Source organism: Dermacentor variabilis, chromosome 2 (assembly GCF_050947875.1).
Source record: "Dermacentor variabilis isolate Ectoservices chromosome 2, ASM5094787v1, whole genome shotgun sequence".
Taxonomy (NCBI): Eukaryota; Metazoa; Arthropoda; class Arachnida; order Ixodida; family Ixodidae; genus Dermacentor; species Dermacentor variabilis.
In genome coordinates this window covers 150,731,574-150,756,338 of record NC_134569.1, presented here as the reverse complement: position 1 = coordinate 150,756,338, position 24,765 = coordinate 150,731,574, and the positions used below count along the sequence as shown (strand labels likewise).

The 24,765-nt window shown below is 43.1% G+C and overlaps 1 protein-coding gene across 3 annotated transcripts in view; it reads right to left on the bottom strand.

The window, feature by feature from the left end:
• Window positions 1–24,765, bottom strand: part of LOC142572852 (uncharacterized) — a 51,015-nt gene that overhangs the window by 8,112 nt on the left and 18,138 nt on the right. For 2 of the 3 annotated variants that reach the window (XM_075682255.1, XM_075682254.1), the window contains exons 3-4: window positions 19,662–19,850; window positions 16,021–16,110 (exon numbers count right to left, since the gene is read on the bottom strand). In XM_075682255.1, the coding sequence (XP_075538370.1) occupies window positions 16,021–16,110; window positions 19,662–19,850 (279 nt within the window). Of the gene's footprint in view, window positions 1–1,492; window positions 16,111–19,661; window positions 19,851–24,765 lie in introns of those variants that run through there. The other variant, XM_075682253.1, reaches the window with a different exon arrangement.

Here is a 24,765-nt window from a genome sequence, read left to right as displayed (position 1 = left end):
TGAAACTCTTTAAGTCGATCTTTCCATTTCGAGCTTTTCTCAAGGTAAAAAAATATGTCTACCGAAGTCTCATCAACCTTTACAAGAAGACGTGAAGCTACTTTTTGGGCGGTCAAGTTGATGAGCTGGCACGGGCAACCAATCCCTATCAAACCTAGTTGAGCCTCTCTCGATACAGTAAAAACGAAGTTTTTCTTGCAGATCATGACATTGGCATTGTCCGAACACGCAGCCAACAGGTTTCGAACAGGCAAATTCCGAAACTTCATCTCGTCCAGAACCAAATTTGCAATCTTGTGACCCGTCGCTTTTCGTTGCATTGTCCTGAGGCAAAAGGCGGCGGCTTTCGACTCTACTTGTTTTTTTAACGAAATATGTCACAACAATAGGGTAAAGCTGCGTATCCCTATTGTTACTGCCATCCACAGTTATCGAAAATACTTGCTGTTTTAGGGCATCCTGCAAAGGAGTCTCCGCGTTGGCGGCCATTTCCCGAACAATTGACGTCTGTTCGTCTACAGGTGTAGCGTTTCGCTTCTTCGAACTTGGGGAACACCTTCTGGAAAAGCGGTCCGGCATGGTCGCTGACACTCAGCAGGATGTTGTGTTCAACTAGAAACACCGTGAAGAGGCATTCTGCACGAATCACACAGAGGTTGTTGTCGCTCTGTACAAAGCTTGCTAGGCTTGGCTGGCTGTCTGCGATTCGCACATATCCCTGATGTTTTTTCAAAGCGATGTAGACCATGATGTCATATTTGCCCCCATGCGAGATGTTCACGTCACAGGCACACATGGTGCAAAATCTAAACTTCTCCCCTTTCTTCGACGGCATGAAGGATGAAAATTCTGCCATGTGCAATTTCAAAAACACTTCGAAGTACTGTCAGGGCTGCGAGCTCGCCATTGCACTGCGAAGTCGCTACAGGCCGGAGCGGCACTGCGTCCGACACGGCAGCTAATCACACAAAAGGCGAGGCCAACACTGCAGTGACTGAAGCTGACTGAAGTCCAAACCCGCGTGCCCACGCGAACAAAGGCAACAGCGTGGCAACAGGTTTGCAGAGGCGCTATCGAGCTTTGGATATGGATTCGCGACCACCCAGTAGGCGACAGAAGTCACTACAACCTTGCAGCTGCTGATGACGATACCACGCATACGTATTGCCCTCTCATGGCAGTACAGGGTACCAGGGCGTAGTTTTACTACATTTTCATGTGTTGTTTTTTCGCAAATAAGATGTTTTCCATAAAATTTCAAGCAAGATTCGTAAAATCATAAGACTGCTCGAAATTCGTACATTTCATGAAAAATTTGGAAGAGTTGGCGGGTATGTTTTCACAGGTGTGGAAAGGCTTGCCTAATCTCAAAAGTACATCAAGCAGCCAGTAGCGTCCATCCTACATGAGCACCGACTTTCCTTGTGTCTTCACTCGCAGATTACTCAACACATCAGCCAACTTGTTAAAGGAGCATAAAATCAAACACTGGTACATTATTGCAATTTATTCCTGGGAAATGGGTACATACTAAGTAAAAATACAGAAACCAACACCTATACCATTTTTAGAGCAAATAACCAGAATTCTCCACATGCAGGCCACTTCCCTCAATCTTTGCGCCGAAAATGTACACCACAAGGTACAACTCCAAGATTCAACAGTTCTCTCATACCAGAGTCCACATTCAATCTTTCTCCACCCAAGCACATATGGCCAAACACAAAGCGAGACAATATGCCATGAACTAAATGCACTAATGAGATTCGAACAGAATGATCAATCTTCAGCATGCACCACCACTAACAGATGCTTTGGTCTGCAAATGGACTGTGCAACTTTAAAGAGACCGACATCTGACCAAAGGTGTCTCAAGATCATGGTGTAAATGAAAAAATTTTCGTGTAACAATGCAACAGGACATTTGCAATTGAATGAGGCTATATTTTAATATTATGTGGGCACACAAAGTAGTGCAAAACTGGACGCAGTGACACTCAGAGAGGTTAAGCCACCGCTTGTGATCACAATTCTGTGTATGCAAGTTAGCTGTCAAAGTGAACTGTGCCTTTTGTTAAAAAATGCTTTTGCTGTATATTTTATATTTTTATGGACTCTTCAGTGCCCTTTACGATTTAAAGAAAGTTCATGTTGACACGAGACTCTGCAGCCATGGCAATGAGTGAAACGGCGATGTCTCTAGGTACTCTTGTACACGCACAAGCCTGCAAGTCCCCGAGTGTTCCATGTGGTGTTTTGTGGCCTTCCTGTAAGATGCAAATTCCCTTGAAGTCGCTTTGCGGTAAAGATTCTGCATAAAGCTGTGCTAACCTTGCCAGACAAGCCTTGCAGAAAGAATTTGGCTTGGCTCAAAAATGACCGAAGTATAAAAGACAATGCAAATAGAAAATACACACAAAAACAGAATATACATTGCCGAAATAAATCTCATTTTTGAAAGCATCAGCCACGTGATGACGGCCTTGATAAACAAAAGATGAATTGATTCCAGCTGGCACCACACATGCCGATGGGTTCTCTCCCATGGTGGCATAGCATTGCTGTCACGCTTACGTATAGCCATTTCCAGCACAAAACTGCTCATTGCGACTACAGACGGAAGCAAAAGTTTCCATTATTTTCTGCATAACTACTTTAGGACTGGGAACTCTGTACAGCATGCTTTGCATTTCAATTAAAAAATATGTAAACAGGTACCTTAAATCAGTTGTCAGCACCCTTAAAGTCCGCACAGTTCTCGCACGGCTCATTTATAGTTATCCACTCAATCGCACAAGAGGAAACAAAAATTAATAATGTGATCTAGTATGTTGCCCATGTGTTATTCTTTCTTAGCTCAAGTCTCCATCGTTGTCTCAATGCAGTAGCTTCCTACTCCTTCACAATCTTTGTTCTTCTCTTGAAACGACATGTAGAATGGTGTTTCCAAATATTGTCGTCTTTCCCTTCTAATGTTTACCTCAGAATTTTATGTTGCACATTACTGTGAGCGGAACGAGAAATTGTGCCTCTTTGAAGTAGCTTCATGAGTATAGCATTTCATTTTCAGTCATTTTACCTTTAATTTCCTCTTCGCACTAAGACTTATCACTAATACTTTTGATTAGCTAAGAAATGCTACCAGTGTCTTGGGCGACAAGCACCAAGACCTTCTAATATGATCAGCATTTTTAAGACACTTTTAAGATACTCAGTGGGCGTGTTCCGCAGGAGATGTACCACAGGGTATGTGCCGCTCTTCAATGAATCTGATGCCAAAACTTGGTATCTGCTCCTCTACAAAAAAAAAAAAGGAACTAAAATTTCTCTGGTGCTGCGCAGAATCGAACACATGTCACATATAATATAGAGACACTCTCGTCTGAACAAATGTTCAGACATGTGCCACTACAGGATGCACAAAGGAGCCCAGCTGCATTACATGCCTCATACAAGACACATTTCGGCAGAGGAAATAGGCCGTGTTGCTATATTGCTTCAATTCTAATCGCATCAATGTCAACAACACTTTTAACATGCACTTCAATATGTAGAATACTTCACACAGACAAAGAAAGACACAGAAGCTGGAAATGACAGAGGTGGTACTCCAAATAAATCCTGCCATTGCATAACAAAGACACACAAGATAAAAACAAGCAAAGGTAGACAATGGTGACATGTAGGGCAACACCTACATGAACATAGAAGTATGACAAACAGTTTCGGTGAAAGGGTGACCCGAAACACTTCACAAAGACGATATGGGGATAGGAACTGTGGCCTGACAAAGTCAGTTTCAAGCTCATTGAAATAAATGTTTACAGATAATCTGTGCTACATATTAGAACAAACCTCTGGTATCTCCGAGTGATAGCTCTAATCCCCACAACTCAAAGTTAGCAGATCTTTTCTCAATCCCAAATCTGAGCTGAAGGAGGCACATGTGAGAAGTTCCTGTCGTGCTCACACTGATAATGGAGCTGCACAAGGACCCTGATCTTTGCTGCTCGGTTTATTCACACCATGCCCTACCTTTTTCTCATTGAGGAAATACCTGTACTTTAAACTGAAAAAAGTTTCTACCATTTAGAACTTCTTGCCAGCAATTTTGTACCACATTCAGCTTTCACAATGTGCTTTCATCATTGCTACCTGTCACAGATACATTAGAAGCATTCACTGCACTCAGAAATATTGTTTATACTTTTTTTTAAGATGGATAAAATATGTTATGAAAACCCTGAATAGACAAATGCACGATAGCACTCGCCATCAGCAGTCAATTTGAAACCATGGCATCACATCCAGCTAGGACTGTGTGTATTTGTCAATGCTGTCACCGTAGCCACAGGCATTAAAAACAATTAAATTCTGGTGTCTGAAGAGCCAAAACCAGAACCTGATTAGAGGCACGCCATAGTCGGGGACTCTGAATTAATTTTGACCACCTGGGGCCCTTTGACGTGCACATAAATTGAAGAGCAAGAGTGTTCTCGCATTTTGCCTCTATCAATGTGTGGCCATAGTAGCCAGGATCAAACCCACGGCCGCAAGCTCAGTAGAGTAATGCCACAGTCCCTGGGCTACCCCAGCAGGTAATCAACATTAACACCGCTAATTCCCTTCTAAAGTGCAAAGTCAGCCTGGGTCACATCTGCAGGAATTAGTTGAAGGTGTGCATGAAAACTGAACAAAGCTCGACCACATCAGCTCAGATTCAAACAGCTGCTTGTTTATGTGAAACCTCACCCCTTTACATTGCCACTGGCACACTAAGCCCGAGGGGAAACATTTAAGTGACTACCAAACTAGCCGAGGGCTATGAATCCACTCAGCGAGTGCAACCTTTATGTTATGAAATGAATAAATAAAAGTCATTCAAGCAATACTTGCTCTCAACCACTTGGATATAAAAAAAAGCTAACAGCACTCAAAGTTGGGCACAGCTACATGTAAAGAACTAGCATTACATAAGTGAAGCCCTCCATCTTGAAAAAAAAAATTTAGACTGTCCTGAAATGGCTGGTTGAAGTTGAGAATAAATATATAAGCCTAGTAGACATTCCTGCTGCTAGAAATATTTAAACACATGCCACTATTACTGTTCATTCTAATATATGCAAGTTGCAATAAAAGGAAAAAAATACAGTAGACTTTCGTTAATTCAATCCAACCGAAAGTCCTGGTTGGTGCCCATACAGTTCTATGAGCCTAAACCTCCATTATTTTGATCTCAAAATTAGCCTTCGTCTAACAATATCGTGAATGGCGATAACTTCGACCCCATGCGCCACATGCCGTGTTTTGAGTGAAAGCGTGCGAGGGTGAGCCGGCGATCACAGCTCAATCTGGTGCACACGATGGAAGAAAGCAGAGAGCAAACACGCAGCCGTCCGTCACGCCATGAGAGGATAAGAGGGGGCTTGGTGTACTGGAATACAGCAGTGTGTCGTCCAGCGGTGAAAACATGCCTTTTTTGCCATGACAGCCGGATGTGCTGGAGCACGTCTGTCTACTACAGCGCCATCTGTCACTTCAGCCTGGAGTCATTGATGGCAAGAGGAAAAATAATGGTGCAACACAGGGCCTCCAGGATTAGCAGCAATGGTTGTTGCGGAGGTGATGCATGTACGTACGGAGCTCGCCGATTGCTTGCTGTGGTTTTTCCTGCCGCATTAGCCCATCCTTTATGTGCACGGCAAGTGCTGGGTTTACAAATGTCTGTGTGCGGGCATGCACTGAGGTTCCTGCATAACGATCAGAACTCCAGACTGCTTCAGATCGGGCACATTGAGAACATCGGCTGTATTCTTTTCCTTCGGTTCCCTTTTACGGAGCTAAATATCTAAACGTTGGCAGCTGCATTCGTCAAAGAGCAGTATTTGTTTTTCTTCAGTGAAACCTGGCGGCTGCTTTTCTGGCTGATGCAACATGAAAGGAATCCTGCGCAACCCGCCAGCCACAGTGAGTTGCACTGTGCCTGGTGGTTGCTTTGTGCCTCCTTCTGGGCGTTTCATCATCGTGTTTCGAAATACTAAAAGCCTATGCATGATAGCAAATGTAACGACCAGACGAGCGTTTATTTGTCTTCTGCAACCAAAACCCTGACCAGACAATCAGGAGCACTGAATGATCTGCGGTTGGAAACGTGCAAGCTTAGGTGGTGTTACTGATATATCCTAACAGTTCGTATTATTTATTTTTCACAAATCATAATAATTTCAATTGTGTTTAGAAAGTGTTCTAGTTTATAAATGCAGAAAATTTTGCACGTTTGAATTTCACACGTTACGCACTCGCAGCGCCTGTCTGGTGGCATCAATGCAGACGCATCCCCGGTTATCCCATTGTTTAGCTGTGCGGACAACACACTGCCCCATTCCAGTACACCAGAGAGGGGAGAGGGTGGTGGGTGCATTGTGCTCCGGCAGCAACGCAGCAACTGCGCATTTCACGGCCGGGCGCAAGGGGAACTGACAATCGAGGCTCAATCTTGCGCGACATATATGAGGGAAAGCGGGAGGAGGAGCAGTGGCGGCTTCGACTCTGCCAACAAGGGCGTACTTTGCATGGTCGCGCGCGCCATATCTTGAAAGGGATGTGCAGACGGCTCGTACCTTTGTGCGCATTGTTTTCTCGCCACTCTCACGCTGAAGTGATAGACCATACGAAAGTTACTTTCCTTACTCCTGCTGTCATGCTTGCTCACACCAGCGTTTTGACAGCGAGTGGCCGCACTTGTAGCGTGTGATGTGCTCAGGTTTGCTTGTGCGCGCCAACACCATCAATGTTAATTCAGTCAGTACGCCAATGTTTCGAAGCTTATACAGCCGATAAAGCTACTATCCTTACTTCATATAGCTGTCTGCTTAATTGCTATCGCAATCGATGCTTTACTTTTTGGGTGAAATTGCAACTTTTCTTGACGTTTCTTGAATTTGATCCACCGGACAGTTTGACTGGTTGTATCGGTCTCATCATGATCGAATTCATGAAAGTTGACTGCATATAGAACAGGAAATGTTTTAGGTAAATACAGCAGAACCCAACACAAACTTCTTGTGCGATCTTGCCAAAAACTGTTCACAAAGACAGGAGAGTGTATAAACAGAAACAATAAGATAGGCTGATCTTACGGGAACCATGCACCGCAACATATAACAAGGAAATTGTTATGAAATGGACAGTGGCTACAGGGTTCTACTATATCTGTCACGAAAGGTCTGATCATTGTTAGGGTCACTACTTACACATAATTAGTACACAGGATCAACAAGAATGCCACAAGTAAATGAAGCATTCAAAAAGTAGTTTCATCTGAGTTGTGTGCATCGAAATTAAGCAGCCCTACAGGTGTTCTTAAAAAGAGGTTCAACTAGCTTGATTTCGAATTCCAGCAGGGGACCCTGCCAACCATTGGCGGTGTCTTCTAGTGGACACATCAACCGTAAGGGGGGGGGGGGGGGGGGGGGCATGTTATTTCCCCTGCACTTTCCTTCTAACAACTTCAGAGCAATGTTCTGCACTCACCATTGTTTTGTTCCCGCTCTCAAATGTTTGAGATTTCATGGCTGGCAGCGTTCGATAAAATACTTGGACTGGTTGTCGGCCTGGTTAGAAAAAATTTAACCTCGCCGCAGCAGAATTAAGCTGCTGCAGACAGATATACCAGATTCGCAGCCTGTTGGGAACAAAGTGCAGTGAAACCAGGCAAACAATGATGCCATGTGTCCTACCAAATGATGTGAAAAAGAAAAAAACTGCACTCGTGTTGGAAAATTTAAGTGAAAGCAAAGCAGCAGCAAGCATAAACTTTTCTTGTGAATTTGTTGGAATAGAAACATCGGTAACTGCATGCATATTGATACCATGGCAGTACAGTGATGAGAAAAGGACAAAGCTTATTTCTCCGGTGCTTTGTGTATGTAAATATGAATGATGTATGACACACCAAGAAGTAAATGGTACTGCGCTAGAGAAAAGAATTTCTTTGGGTACTGTATTTACCCGATTCTAATGCACCCCCGAATCTCGCATTTGGGGACGTGCACCCCACTTTCGCAGGTGTAACATGACAAAATAAAAATGTATCTAAATGTAACGCAGGCCTGACTGTTAAAAAGGTGATCCAACATGCCCGTCACGTATGTAATAAAGAAAAGACGTGCCAAAATAGACTTTCACTGAATAAAAAATTTTTCTTAATGAACTTTCACAACAAAAGCGGCACACTGTCGTTGCCATTTGTGCTTCATTGGCCACGAATAGCAAGCACACGTTAGCAGTATTCTCAATCGATCACTACAAGATTCTACGTTACTCTGCACCGGATTTGTCGCACCATATAGCTGACAGCATTCCTAGCAATGTGTGCACATAGCAAACAGACACACACACACGCAGAAAAATATGTTGATGGGCTCCCTGCAATAACCACAGGAGAAATCACCCCTCTCCCCCATATCGGTGGTTCTCAAAGAAAGCAATCGCCTACGTTCCCTACAGCACAGAAGACCGACTACGCAAGAGCATCAAGCATGAAATTAGGAGGCTTATCTGCTGAAGCAACAAGTAACAATGCGCTATGCATTTCCAATGTGAATCACTGTCAGGTCTTGCTTTTAACTGATGCACATAACCACAGATGGTGTTAGTACAGTCGCAGCGATCGAAGCAGCACTTAGTCTTTTGTAGCAGCTTTCGGAGCAGCAAAAATAACAGTTTGGAGGAGAAATATATGCTTTTGGAGCAGTAACCTACTGCTCTGGTGTAAAGAGGAAGCTCTGTATAAGTGTTTCCAGAAACATTGCGTTCAATATGTATTATACTAAGATGCAAGTATTCTTTCTTTAACTTGCTGTTCTATTTTATTGTTATTATTAAAGAAAATGAACATAAGTGCAAACTTAATCCTAATTCACAGTCAGTTCTGTATTTCAATAAAACCCCCCCACTAAGCGACTGCGAGAACGGTACATCGAGCAGCTGTGCCCTCACAATCGTGCATCACCATAATTACATAATTATCATTGAGATTATTATTGGACACTGCAGGCGAGTTTCCGCTGTTTTTGTCGTGCCAGCGTCGCCATGAGGTTACATATAACGTCCAAATGCAGTAAGATGGCAGCTTCATGCTGTATATGCTGTAGCTGTGATGGAAAGCGCACGAGGATGAGTCACGAAAGATGGTTGTTTGATGCACAACGTTTTCTCACATGCACCAAATATTCTGAATTCAGAGCAGATACATGTCAACGCAGGCCTGGCACAATACCTGCAATAAGCTACCATTTCGTGCAACATGCAGCAGGATTTCCTTCACGGCGCAGCTTAGCATAATTGGCACACCCCTTCCATCACTGGTTGGAAATGCACTTGCCTACAGTGGCCAAGTGGCTGGCTACAAGGTTCAAGCTACAAGTTTCCATTTGTGTGTCTTATAGCGCATAGACCTAGCATGTGGCTAGACCATGCATGGTCTCATGGTGACATCGGCCTGTGCCCCTTTTTGTTTGAAAAAGAGTGCAACCAAATCAGCTGACTGGCCAATCTAGACAAGTGCGATTCACACTGTAAACATTGTTTTTTTTACTATGTGCCATGGCGTACAAGGCTCTTTCCTTTCGCTCTCTCATCTCTGGATATCATCAATGGCCAATGTCTTGCAAACAGTACTAGGCTACAAGATGCTACAGGACTTAGCAATAGCATATAAACAAACCTGAACTCTGCAACTCATCTCAAAACAAATCATCTGACCAGCTCTGGTTTGAACTATATTCTCACTTCAAGAAAAACATGGGTGTAGGTAAAAACATCAGATGCAAAGCATGATCCTCCATTTCATTATCTGCTTTTCTAGAACAGTTTTATTCTAGAAAAAGCTATGCAAGACAAGCCCCAGTCATTGTTTATCATTGCAAAAATTAATTTGTACAGTTTATTGGGTACAGAGCTGCCTTACATAGATTCAAGTCTCATACACATGAGTAACTAAATGTGAAAGCAGAAACTGGCATCTGCCTGAAAGTAGCATGAAACTACAAATGAAACCTATAAGGGCTCCTCAGAAAAAAGGAGTCACTTGAAGTATGATTAGTCCTGCTTTCGAGATGAACTCCAGAACCACCGCCTTTCCCTAGGCAGGAGATTTACCAACAGGGCTAAGCGGGAGGCTAGTGGACTGTAGGGGGCAAGAGCTACATTACTGACACTTCTTTCTAGATTTGTGCTGATAATACTTAAAGAAAAATTTGCCAGTATGGTAATTTCATAGAAATAGCTAGCTGTTCAATGCTGCTGTGCTTCAGGTCTTGCAAGTTATGTTTAGTTTATACTTACCGAATTTATTCGAATCTAGGCCGATAGTTTCTTTCAAATAATCATAAACCAAACTCTAGGGTCAACTTAGATTCGACAATTTAAAAATGCGCCAGTTTGTAATTGAAAATGATGAATTTGGTCCATAACTAGCGTTACCTAGAAAAGTCAGTATCGCAGCCGCTATCTGCTGTGCCATTAGCCAACTGAAGTACGCGAGCGACGCCGTTATTTTGATGTCTGTCATATCGGCATGCAGCGTGACCCGTAGCGTGACATTATCATAATGGCATCAAACAGGCGATGCCGCTTTCAAATAAAAAGTTGTGCTAGCCGTAGAGGCATTGTCAAATGTTCAAGCCGGGCGGGCCTTTGGCATCGATGGGAAAAACATGCGTCGTTTGAGGGGTAACCGGGAGGGGGGGGGGGGGCATCCGTGTGCCCCTGCAATGTGATGACAGCGATGAGGAAAATAAGCGCGCGATAACAGAGGAGCTGTTCACCGAGATCGCGCCGCGTTTCGATGCATGCGAGCCAAGCCCCACGATCTGCGCGTGCACCAGCACACTGATGCCTACAGGCTCAATGATAACAGAGCGAGCTTGGCATGTTCATATTAAATAAGTACCGTTTTCATTTTGTGAATGCTGTCCTCACATTCTTGTTCGGCCTATATTCAAGGTAAGCTTTCTATTTTTTCGCGCTTCAGACATTGGGGGGTCGGCTTAGAACCGGGGCCGGCATAGATTAGACTAAATATGGTAGTTTTCTTTGCGACTGCATCTGTCAACATTCGGTGCACTCCTAAATAAATTATGCCACTAGCTGCTTTTCAAGTGAAGCTTGTATTGCGTCACAAATTTCAGTGGCGGTGTAGTTATGCTTAGTAACTCAGGGGACCAATTGCAAGGCATGCTCACTGACCTGGAGAGGCAAAGCAGAAGGGCGTGTCTAAAAATTAATCTGCAGAAAACTAAAGTAATGTTTAACAGCCTCGGAAGAGAACAGCAGTTTATGATAGGTAGTGAGGCACTGGAAGTGGTAAGGGAACACATCTACTTAGGGCAGGTAGCGACTGCGGATCCGGATCATGAGACCGAAAAAATCAGAAGAATAAGAATGGGCTGGGGTGCATTTGGCAGGCATTCTCAAATCATGGACAGCAGGTTGCCATTATCCCTCAAGAGAAAAGTGTATAACCAGCTGCGTCTTACCAGTACTCCCGTACGGGGCAGAAACCTGTAGGCTTACGAAGAGGGTTCTACTTAAATTGAGGACGACGCAACGAGCTATGGAAAGAAAAATGATGGGTGTAACGTTAAGGGATAAGAAAAGAGCAGATTGGGTGAGGGAACAAATGAGAGTCAATGGCACCTTTGTTGAAATCCAGAAAAAGAAATGCGCATGGGCAGGGCATGTAATGAGGAGGGAAGATAACCGATGGTCATTAAGGCTTACGGACTGGATTCCAAGGGAAGGGAAGCGTAGCAGGGGGCGGCATAAAGTTAGGTGCGTGCATGAGATTAAGAAGTTTGCAGGGACAACATGGCCACAATTAGTACATGACCGCGGTAGTTGGAGAAATATGGGAGAGACCTTTGCCCTGCAGTGGGCATAACCAGGCTGATGACGATGACGATGATGATGTGGTTATGCAAAAAGAAAGAACAGTTGCTCCTAGAGCAGAGCAGAGCAGCTGCGGGAAAGGGTGGTTTGACGAGCTGACAGCTTCACTGGAGCATGAATCATTTGCAAGGATTTCAACTGCATAGGCGCGCGATCACGCCATGCGCGTAACTCATCAAAACACACTCGTCAGAGCTGTTTTGCTGCTGCCGGGCAGGAAAATGGTAAGAAAGGGTTTCGCATGCACTGCACCGGCTTTGTTTCCATTCCGTTCAGTTCAGTCTCTGAAAACGAATGGGACAGCCATACGTTGCGTGTTCCCCCAAGGAACACGCTGGCTTCTACGAGCGGCGACGAGAACTCGCTCGTGAAAGGGCTCGCCGTTGGTGTGCCTTTCCAGCCATTAGAGCCGCCCGAGCCTAGGCAATCTGATAGCAACGATAAGAAGATCCCAAGCTGAGGGAGTGGGAGGCCGAAGCAATCTGGTACTGTTACCTGTGGGTTACTTGACCGTAATGACGGTCAGCTCCATGCAGGACAAGCTTAGCTTACTCCTATTTTCCGGTAGAGGAAAGGTTGGTTATTTTCTCATCGGAATTTGCTTTCTTTGATAGAACGATAATTTGGAAAATTTTACAGCTCCTTTCCACGTAAGAAAAAAAAAAACAATTGGCGACTGTACTTATTTCATTCAACAATGCAAATTTGTCTGTTTCCCTCACTCAACCTGTGTTTCCCCAAGAAGAAAAAGTTTACTTTTTTCGTGAGGCATGCGAACCTCAATGGTGTACAAGACTAGACAGAAGGAAAACCATCGGCATGTTGTATAGCTTGAAGTGTTCTGTCTGTTCCGCTAGGATCCCTGTAGACACCATGGTGCAATATGTACACAACAAGAACATGGGTATTTGTTTGCACCATGCTCATAGCAAAAGGCAGAACACTGCCCTGGCTCCACTTCAGAGCAGACTGAGTTGATTGTGAGGGTGTGTCCACTTGGCTCATTTTTGCATGCAAATTCACTGTGTCTATCACATCTCTGCAGACAACCCTTCAGATGAGGGCCACTTGTGAACCATCGATACTGGGACAGCACAATGACAGCTGTGCCAGTGCTAAGGGTGTAGATACCCCCCACCGAACCCTGAGTGTAGAGAGAGAAATAAAAAGACTTCAAAACCATAAATAGCAATGGCAGCAATCTTGAGCTGATAACATGATGCTTTTGGATTATCGTCAAAGCATCACCACATGCTACCAAATAGGGAGCATATCTGTATGCACTCTGTCAGGAAGTGCAATATGCTCCCTATTTGGAAGCATATCATAATGGTGGAAGTGCGGCAGGCACAGAGTCATGGCAATGTGATGAATTGGTACTTAAACAGCTTTGACTGATTAAAAGTTAAGACATTCTACACTGTTCCCACTGCATGCATACACTAAGGGTACGAATCTTCAGAGGGTTCGCTAAATGCCAAAATACACCATTGAATTATGTTTCGATACCGCCGACACACTCAGTTCTGGTTCAATCATGAAATGTCTGACAGGTGCAAGAGGTTCCCCATTTTATTGCCTTTAATTCTTTAAGAAATTGCACTTTGTGCACACCGGTGTAACGCTTACATCACTGGTCAGAAAAGCCTTGGCCAACAGATTCATTGCCAATTACAGCGATGTTCAGACAAAGATCAAAAATGAAATAAACGATAGTTAGCTGGAGGTCTAATAGAAGTGAACTGCATTGAAGAGCAAAATTATGCCACTGAATACCCCACATAAAAGTTATGAAGCAGTGTGCTTACGCTCATCTGCAACCGCGAACACGTCCACTGTAACTAGGGTAGCATCCTCAATTTAATTTCCAGAAAATCAGCTTGCTTCATGTTTTTATTTAGTCCTTAACGATCCTAGGCAAGTATTTAGAGGTTTGCCTGCCTTTTTGGTGGTGCCTTTATTTCAAGCTTGCAATACAGATGTTAGTTTTGGAAAACTGTCCAACAGCCGACACGTACTTAAAACAGAGCTCACGCAGTAGATTATTGGTCTTCATAATATACTGTAACAGAGAATGAATATGGCAACTGCATGCCCAGTCTACACAAAAACTTGCAAAAGTGCTAAACAATGATGAGATCAGAAGCCCAAGACCAAAATATATTTACCAATCAACTATTATGCAGAGCTCATTGAAAGCAATGGACATTGCTCAACACAAAATTGAAAACTATGTTAAGTCTACTTTTGTAAAATTAAACGAAAAGAACATTTTAAATTAAGGGGAGACGCTCCTCGAAGCAACTTTTTTTATTACTTGTATTAGAGGTTTCAAAATTCAGTCAAGTATAGAGTTTTCTATGCAGATTTCAAATATGGCACTACTTCTTGTTTAGCTGTTATAGCTTTAGAGTTATGTGATGCACAATGCCAAAATATCGTCACCTTTGTAGGCACTTCTTTATATAATAAATTTTCACAAAAAGCATCGTGCTGTAGCTTGTTTAGCTCTTTGTAGATTGCAAAGTGCCGATATGTAGCCGAACAGTGTGTACAATTACTGAAACTATGCGAAAAATTTGAACATTTCAACTAATTTTTTTTTCTCAATTCTCTGAAATGTAACCATGTACTTTTGCAACTTACTGCTTCGAGATATTGCAATTTCAAGTACACATTAGCACTGTGCATATCTTCAAAAGTATGTGTGCCAAATTTCGTTACTATAAGGCAATTGTAAGTGTACAAGGTTATTTTTATGCGATTGTGAAAAAAATTAGTTGAAGTTTTCCTACTTCATTTTTCATAGTTCCAGTAATTGTACACGCTGTTTGAATAGATATCGGCAGTTTGTGGTCTACAAAGAGCTAAATGAGTTACAGCACAAAGTGTTTTGCAAAAATTTATTACACAATACAGTGCCTGCAAAATCACTATTTTGCCATTGTGTAGGACTTAACTGTAGCAGCTACACAGAAAGTACATATTTGAAATATGCTTGAAATGCTCTATAAGTTGATGGATTTTCGAATCTTTAGTACGAATATTAAAGATGTTTTTTTTCAAGGAGCATGTCCTATTAACCACTAATGTCAGCTGATCACACGGGAGACAAAGCCACTAAATGCAATGCAGACTTACAGCAAGTTTCTGCATATACTTTTGCAGAATTTATACATGCTGATTGCTGCTACATACAACGCAAAATACCCTAAAGTATTCCCCAAATGCGCAAGTCTTTCCATATGATTCCTGTGTCAAAAGCCCTGCACTGTAGCTATGCCAGCTTTGCTACACTGCTCACTAAATTGGCTTCATATTATTCTGGAGTAATTTGTATTACCTTACATTCACACGAATAGAAACTATCACATCAAACAAATCAGTTCATTACGATCAACAACTAAACACTGCATAAAGTGCAGCACAATACGGCAAGCATTCGCTGACAAGTTGCAAACACCAATAAGTGCCATGGCTTTCCAAACATTTGATATTCGCCAGCACAAACATCAGCCAATGTCCCAACAAAGACATTCTCAACTCATCATGATATGCACTGGTCTCTAAACAAGGCTAAATAAGTTCCTTCTACTCACCCCTCACTGGCACACTGATATGTACTTGCTACAAATGAGACTAAACAAAAATATGTACTCTCGTATTCATTCTAGCAGCAGGAATCTTGTTATGCAACAAGCTTATCCAAACAACTGTTCCCCTCACATCCTCACTCAAAGCAACTATGTTTTGACATCGCTGAGTTTGAGGTACTGCACTATGGCACGCCAGCAATCAACGTTGAGTGCGTCTAGCTGCGTACTCCCATCAACAGCTTCACAAACAACTGCTGCCTGCACGACGCCTGCATAGACCATGTAATTCTCCTGCATGTAGCACCTGGCCCTCGTAATGCTTTGCAACACGTGGGACTCGCACTCTCCAGACAGCATCACCAGATGCTCCAGGAGCGACGCTGTGCCACACAGCTCGTCAAAAGCAGCGGCGCATCTGTGCTCGTTGGACAGTACCCCTGGCCCTCCTCCGCCATCCATGCTCATTACAAACCGTGCCGCCTTGTTGAGCAGGCCCAGGTTGCGTTCCAAGGCGTCGTCCAAGGCTGCATTCGCCCGCACCACATCATCCCACGCAGTGCATCTGCGCAACACGTGGCAGCAGTGAATGATGCGCAGCAGCTTCACAAGATTCACAGTGTCAACAAAGCTACTGGCTCACTGGAGAGCAAGGACATTAGCGATGTTTTTTAACAACAGTGTATAGCTGAGTGTACCATGAACAAGACAACTAGGACAACAGAAGGAAGTGAGAGAACTTTTGTCATCGTTGTCTTCTCGTTTTCACTACATCCAGCTTCAGCTTCATACCCGCTAGCCCACTGGAACAAGCTGGTACCAGTACCAGCCAGTTAGCAGCTAGTAACTCAAGTATTGGTTGCTTGCTACAGCTCTTGTGGACAAATATGTGGGGTGCTGGAGTTCTTGCAGGCTGTGCAAGAACCTCCATGTTGCCTCAAAACCTGATGCGTTGTCGCCTCCAGAATAGAAAAAAAAGGAAGAAAAAAAGGGAAAAAAAGAGGGAAAAAATCCTCTCCCCCATTTTTCTCCTTGTGTGATGTCTCAGGTTTTCCGAACCCATGCGCTGCAGAGTCTGCTTTGTGCACCTTTTCGTCTGCTAGCCTACTGCTCCAGCTGCCATGAAAGATACACAGAAATCTAAGCATCAGCTGATTCCAGAAAATGAATTTGTGGTTCTGAGGCATTCTTAACATAACACGGCAACTGATTATGTTCGTTACTCTGAAAAGTTCAGTATTGTGAAGTCCATGGTACTGAAATAATTTTACACTTAAACTATAGGAAGACAGCAGGAGATTTCTGAAAGTTTCTTAAAGTGGTGTTTGTAGTAACGAGGTTTCACTGCATATTGATGTGGGGCAGGGTTTCCCCCAGAAATTATTGCAACAGAGTTGGAGGGGGCTAAACATGCAACTAAGACCATGTTTTATTTCGAATGCAACCATGGATTGTAAGTTCACCAATTTTACATTTTGTATGCATTCATGATGCTATGTGAGCAAGTGATGTATCCTACTGCAATCGCCAAACTTTGCCAAAACAATTAATGCACAGCTTGTCACTGTCAAAATGCGCATTAAACATGTGCCGGCGATCCAAATCAGTGTCAGCCAGTAGGAACGCTTCCTGTGTCCGCGTGGCAGTAGTAACAAATTGCAACGCTAGTTTTATTCACTTTTTCGCTCACTTTTTTCTTTTTTGTTTTTGGATGGCGAAATACGACGCTGTGGCTGTCTGAAGCTCAGACCACTCCTCTTTACGATGGTTCCGAAATAGCAGTGTTGCGTCAAGGGAAAGTTCTGGTAGTCGCGTAGTGCGATGGCAACTCCAGTAGCCCAATTTTCTACCTAATTTTTGTCAACAGCGCACCAGAAAAGGGGTACTTCCTCAACTTCTATGTCACTTTTTTTTTCTAATATTTCCCCACGTGATGAAGGAACACCCAAGGATCATGAAAAGGAAAATAGAGAATTTTGACCGGTGAACCCAAGAATGTGCAGTAGATTCAGAAAACTGGGGTTAAAACAGAGTGGTGGGCGGTAAACCTGAGCTGTGGGCAGCATTTCCGCTGCTGCCCACCGTAGGGAGAACCCTGCTGTTGAGGCAAGAGATAACAATAAGGCATGAACATGAAGCCGCACAAAGTGAAACATGAAGCGACAGAAGGAAGACATAAGGTGATAACTTAAATCAACCAATTCACTAATTAGTCAAACACTCTGGCAACACAGTTCACTCGGACTTCAGCATACGTAACCACATGCAAGCGACAGCCTCGTTTCACCTATACAAGTGAAGCAACACATGAAATCCCAATTACAGCTAATAACAGATCAAGAATGCATAGGTGAATGCGCTGTAACAGGAGTACATGCATTCTGGCCTATTGTCACTGCTCAGCCGAGTACGCGAAGCGTGCGGTGCATTAACTTGGCTTCGTTGCTTTTGCAGGGAAATGCACTGCGCATCTCTGGAGCGCTAATGCTCCACACGTGGGCCACATGTGCACATCACTATTGTGACAGCACGACTGTACCAACAGCGACAGCACGAGTGCACCTTGGGCGTCTGTACATAATTTCCACAATAACACATGTGAAAAATAGAAATGCTGAACTGTATACTGCAGTTCAACACGTTACAGTAGTTGCTCCATACTTGTTACCGCAGATACACAAGTCTCGCCAAACTTTCGTAGAATATCAGCTTAGTGAAGTACATGAAGCCAAATTTTTAGCATATTGCATAGCAGATCAAGACTGCCATTTAAATTCCATTTTTTGCAATTCTTCCCATTCCTTATCAAGTATTCAAGACAGCCTTAGAGATTATATGACCATCAGTCACTAGCTTAAGAATTTATTTTAAAACTGTTAGTTCATTTTCATCAATGTTGAGCACAAGCTGAAGCTTTTCTCCAATTCAAAACGATTGCACAATTTCTGCAATTAGTGGTTAAATACTACTAGCTCAACAAGTGTTGTCAGGAAGCAGTCTACAATGTTTACCGCCATGGTCTGATAGATCCAAATAGTCCCACGAGATATTATTGCGTATGCCTTGTCTGCAGGTGTGATCAGAGACCAAGTTAAGGGCTCCATATTCTGAAATAGCTCCATATTCTGAAACATAAGTAATGTTTGGTATTTTGCAAGCAGTGACAAACAGCAATTGTATTCACGCATAGCATTGGTATGCATGTGTTCTATCATTAGGTATCCTCAACCAACCAGGCAAGTTATTCCCGTCAATGCCAGCCATGTGCGAGTGGGCTCACACTGCTGCAGTCTGACCCGGAAGCTCTCAGATAACTACACCAGGAGAACAATGGGAATGTGAGACACACTGGTAGGCAGGAGATGTGAGGCAAGGCAATGACTAGAATTGCCTTGCATATGTCCTGTGCTTAGCAGGTTCTCTTGGGTGCTTAGTTCCTACAGTAGACCCAGGTGAAAACAAATCAACAGAATGAGAAGAATGGCCACAAATGTCAACCTTGACAAGATGCCAAAACTACCACACATGAAAAGAATGCCAATATAATCTCCTGAATATACGCCAAGTGCAAGGTGTCGCAAACAGCAGCTATCAGTGAGACTATCGAGCTCTGTCATGTAGCAGTACCCTCTTCTAGACAGTTATGCTGCTATCTGAGTACTACACCACTGCAGACAAAACATGAGCATGGCTAATTAAAGCAAATTTGGCAACCAAACACTATCACTGTGGTGTCGTATCACACTCTTGATTTATTGCTCCTAAGAGGCACTTTGCCATTTGGATATCATCTGTCTGGGATAGAACAGCTGCCTACAATCTTTCAGAATGCAAATATGTAAAGCAGTTACTGTGACAATGACACTGCACATTAAGATTGCCTTTGTCCTGATTAAATTCCTGACCATAAGTTCCAACACTGTCCCCGACAAACAAATACTTTCTTACAATTAGAAATTCATAATACTTCAAAGTGTCTTGCAAGTTTTTAGATGACCATTGAAGTGGGCATAAACACAAATAGCTACACAGCTAGCCAGGCTTTACTGCAAAAGAGCTTCAGTGACCAGTTTCTAAACACTAGCACTTCTTTATGTCGTGGCAATGGCAACTCACCTGAGGGTCAGCTTTGACAGGAACATGTTCTTTGTAACCATAGCATAAAGTGCACCAAAGGCAGCTTCTGGAATGGCATCACAGCTCTTGATACGAAGCTCGACCAAACTCCTTTTGCACTGGGATACGAAGAGGGATAGCAACTGCGCAGCTTTGTAGTCCAGCCGAGGAACAGTCAGCGATAACTTCCTGGATAGGTTGGAAGATTAAATTTCACTGTAATGAGCTAAATGAACTTTGTGCAGATGACTCCTCCGATAACCTGAGAAGACGCATGCACTGCTTCAACAGGGGAGCAAGTGACACACACACATGCACACAAGCCTGCAGTGGCAATTTTTTTTTAACATGGTAGTAGTTACAGCAGCAGTACAGTCGAATGTCAATACAACGAATGTGGGTATAAAAATATACTGAATACAGTAATGTAAATCTTAAACGTTCTTTTGACAGTCTCTGCATATTATGAATATATGCTTACAATAATATCACATGTAATGAAGATATTTTTGTGTAAGAAGCAACTTCGTTGCAATGAGGTCTGATAAGTGTAGCAGTAGTAGTATAGGAACGAGGAAAAGATCCATGTTTACATAGCACATATTGCCGGGTGATTCCACGAGAGATCAAACATGCATGTCCACTTCATATTTTTGTTTTGTCTCTTCTTTAATGTCATAATAATATTCTAACTGCACAGAACTTAAAATTTTATTCATGAAAAGTGCTTCCAGCAAGCCAAAAAAATATTTGAAGATGGCGCGAGCGCCTTCCTATTGCTTACCACAATATTTTCCTATTTCAAGCCCAAATTAAATGCAAACTAAAAACGTTGTGTAGAATACCTTTCCTGCAACTTTTAATAAACTTCACAGTAAACTACTTCCACGCATTATTTTTATGCTGTCCACAAACTAAAAAAAAGGTAGAAAAATTCCAAACATGCCCACAATCAAAAATTTTTCAACTCCGATGCGTCCTTGGCACGTTTTCTATTTCCACAAACTTGAAAAAGTGCCACACAAAGCACACAAAGAACGTTCTCTTTGCAACATCCATGCAAAATATCTTCCTACATGAAATGCGACAAGAAAATATAGTTATTAAACTAGCTTTTCTTTAATGCGTTTTCAAAAAATAAAGAACATCGGTTCCAATTTCTGAAAAAAATTTTGGATTGAAGTTTACTTATGTCACGCAAAACTTAAGCAAGATAATATGTTCCCGCATTTGCTTTATTCACAAAATATAACAGGCCAAAGTGACCCAAGTTGAGCATGCAGGCTTTAGTGCCCTACAACTTGTTCCAGTTTGTCAACCCTTTCAGGGTCAATGACTAAAATTTACGGCACCGCAAACAAGTCCCAAATGGTTGATGCCCTATATTTACGACGCTGTCTATGCACTTAAAAAGCGCACCAATTTCCTAATTTTTTCTTTCCTGGCATGTGCTGCCACTATGTGGGAATACAGGGAATCTTTTTCTCGCGCCTCCCTCTCTTGGTTTTCGTTGCATGGTTTGTTTTAGAGCTAGTTTGCTCCAGTGTGTCTATAGACTACCGCTCGTGCATTGGCGCGAGGACGGGCACGCGGCGGTTTTGGCTTCTTGCGCTTGTAAAACTGATGGCTATCTTGTTACTAATCGCTCAAAGGGCAGCCGCCTGTTTCTCGCTCATTTAGTGTTCACAGGGGCGAGCATAGGAAGGATGCCAACGAGCATGTGCTTCATTTTTTCTTTTTTCTTCTTTTGTGGGGGGGGGGGGGGGGGGGACTCGCGATATCCAATTGCCTCTGGTTGGCGATAAGATGAAAATTAGCGGGAGTTTGTCAAACGTTTTGCTTTTTTGATGGGCACACAACCACAGTTTTCTTGAGTGCGCTCACCTACGCAATTCAATTATGCTATGGACGTAAATATTAGTGTAAGAGCAGGAACATTTGAGACTTGCGAAATATTCTCGTGCGTGCATATTCTAAGCCTTGAACTATAACAATGTATCAAACTTTTTATTCGGCTAAGTTTATTTGCTTTCTTTATTGTTATTCATATTTAAAGAGTACATATATACCAAACCAAATATATTTTTCTCACTTTATGGTCACCCTAGAAAAATTACAGTAAATTTTTTTCGAAATAGGTTCCTCAGAAGAATTGGAATCTGCAATAAAAAAAATCGTCCCTGGGCGGTCGCATATGGAGAAAAAAAAAAACACCCAGAAAGAGTTAAAGGGTCACTAAAATCAAATACTAAGTAGACGTGAACTGTTTAAATACCATCCTAGGAACCTCGCAACGCTTCTTTCGTGCCAAGAAAAAACTTGGTTTATGAGAAAATTGCATCTGAAGGGTCCGAATGCCTTTTTCTAAAATTCAAATCTCTCGCAACCCAAACGGGGGAGTTATGACGTTGCATATGCATCACCATCCTTTGTTGCCTGCCGCTGGTGAGTAAAATGGCGCCCGACAGATGGCGGTACTGAGACAAGTCAGAGTAGTGGATTCGCCACTGCAGCTGCCTTTTGGTCAAGCGGCGTAGACCGTTCGGACTTCCCACAACATCAGATGGAAGTTGAATTCTCTGCTACTTCCAGTTTGTGCGAGTTTCGCTAGCCAGCAAAACCAGCACAGCACTACGCGATCAGGAAAGTACCGAAACGCAAAAGCGTGGGCGGCACAGTGTCGAGAGCAAACAAAACCATTCAACTGCCTGCGTTGTTGTCAATGGCAATTTCAATGAATTCTCTTTTTCTGAAGATGAAATAGAAATGGACAAGTAGCATTTTATTTCATCTTATAATACAACACAAGGATGTTTGTAGCAAGTAGTTGAGCACTAGTGACAGAATTTAACTGAGGAGTGCTTTCGTCATCGAGCAAGAGCTTGAATGTCCCGGGGAAGTCTCTAATCATGTCCAGCATTTAACTTAATTTTTCGGTTATTAATGCTCTGTTCGCGATAATACTGACACCTTAGAGATTCTCGAGCACTAATCTATCGCTTTAGTTTGACTTAGTATTTGCCTTTAGTGTCCCTTTAACATTTACTCTCTTTCAAATAAAAAGAGAGAAGGCAATGGTTACCACGACTGAAGGAAAGTTTACTTGGGTTTCTTATTCCGGCAAGAACAGAGAATGTGTTTTTTGCTCTGTTTTCTGGGATGCAAGATAGAACAAACTTGACACTACTTGTGGTGTTCAAACAAACTTATTGCACGTCCTTTGCAGGTAGTATTTAAATGGGTTTAACCATTGTCAGCTGGCTAGCCGCAGTTCTTACAGTGAACAGTGCATATGCGCTTGACTGATCACAGACACACATCCACACATACCATGACTGAATTCCTGGCATGCGCGGCACTGGCTTCCGCTCCACTGACTTCTGCAGACAATGCTCCTCGATGGCTGCACCAGGCACATGAAGCAGGGCTACATTCTTGATGTTGCCGCTGAGTTGGGAGACCTTCTCAGGTGCCGATTGAATGGAGGTGGTGCCTCTAGACCTCAGGTTGTGCAGGGAAGCTTGGTGCTTAACGAGTCCACTCACACTGTCACAGGTATTCCACCCATGCCCGGTAGCAGAAAACGTCCACCTTGCAGATGTATACTTGGAGTGGCACAACTCATAGATTTGGTACCTAGTTTAAAAATGGCTCGCTGCACCATCGCTGACGTGTGTTACACGACAGTAAATGGATTCTTTTTCACCTAACACCTCATGCACTCTACCTAGGACATAGAAGGTATGCACTACGTCGTGATGCATGTCGTTGCTTATCACAGCAAAGCTGAGTGTTGCTTTCCTTGTCACGGTGACACAGGTGAAAATGGAGACTTTTTTCTTATGCCAATGGTACGGTTGTGTTTCATCTGAGAGAAGGACAGGCCAGTTTTCCACAAAATCAAAATGCAGAACAATGCTTCCCCGCTGCTCGCCCTTCTTTGCTTCATGAATAGCCGCAGCTTGAGAGCAGCACATGTATTAGTGAGGAATCCATTTGATCACCCGTTTGCCAGGCTCTTTCACAAAAAAGGTTGTAGACGACGTGTTCTTGATCAAGTCACTGCTTTCCCAAGGGCGATGGCACTTTTGGGGTGAGCTGTTTAGAACATCTGCAACGTCTCACAGATAGAACGTGTCAAACCGCTTTGAGACACTCTCTCTCGCCGTTTGTGATGACTGACAACCTCCTCCTTGTTCGGGCTTTGACGAGAGCACCCAAGTTCGTGACAGTAGCTGAGTACACCTTGTACATTCGATGGGCTTAACCTTGACCTCATGCATGAATCAAAATATGACCATATTCCATGCTTCTCGCGTCAATTTCGGGCTTTTCTGAGCATGTACGTTGCGGTAGCTGAGACTGCCTCTTAAATGCATTTGTTTTCAACTTCTGGTGGCACGATGGTAATGAGACGGAGGCACTCTCAATAGGACCTTGAAGCCTTGTACACTTGCTTCAAGCTATTTAACCAGCCATTGCATGCAGGACATTCTGTCACGGATGGTTAAGGTGTACTGACACTTGCGTATGCAGCGTTAAAGTTGAACGTATCTTTGTCACCACGACACTGTAAATCTCAGCCCACTTCCTCTTTCCGTAAGATCATCTGCTGCATTTGTGAATGGAAGACGGTGGCTTCAGTGGTGAAACATCAGAAGAAAGGTAGACATACCTGTTCAAGTTGTCAATCGCGTGTTCCTGAAGGAATGCCTTATCTGCTTCAATGCACATGTCACCAAATGAAGACAGGATTTCCTTGAGGCGCATAAAGCAGTGCTGGCGGACCTCTTCGGTGTCACAAATATCCTCAGCCTATGGCTTCCGCAGGGAGGCAAGATCCAAAACGTTTACACAACGGAAATTTTTTTCTTAACAATCTTTTTTTTTTTCACATGCGTAAATAATCGGCAAAGAATACTCAGATTGAGCTTTGAGCCACATGCATCGTGTGTAGTGAACAGCTAGACCAACTTGAAACGTTTATCCTGAACAGCATTGCACTCTTTCTGTTGCTTTTTCTGTGCCGCTGTCATGACAGCCTCCAGAATGTCTCACGATTTCATGTTCTAGAACAAGGCCATCTAAAGCTTTTCACTGAGAA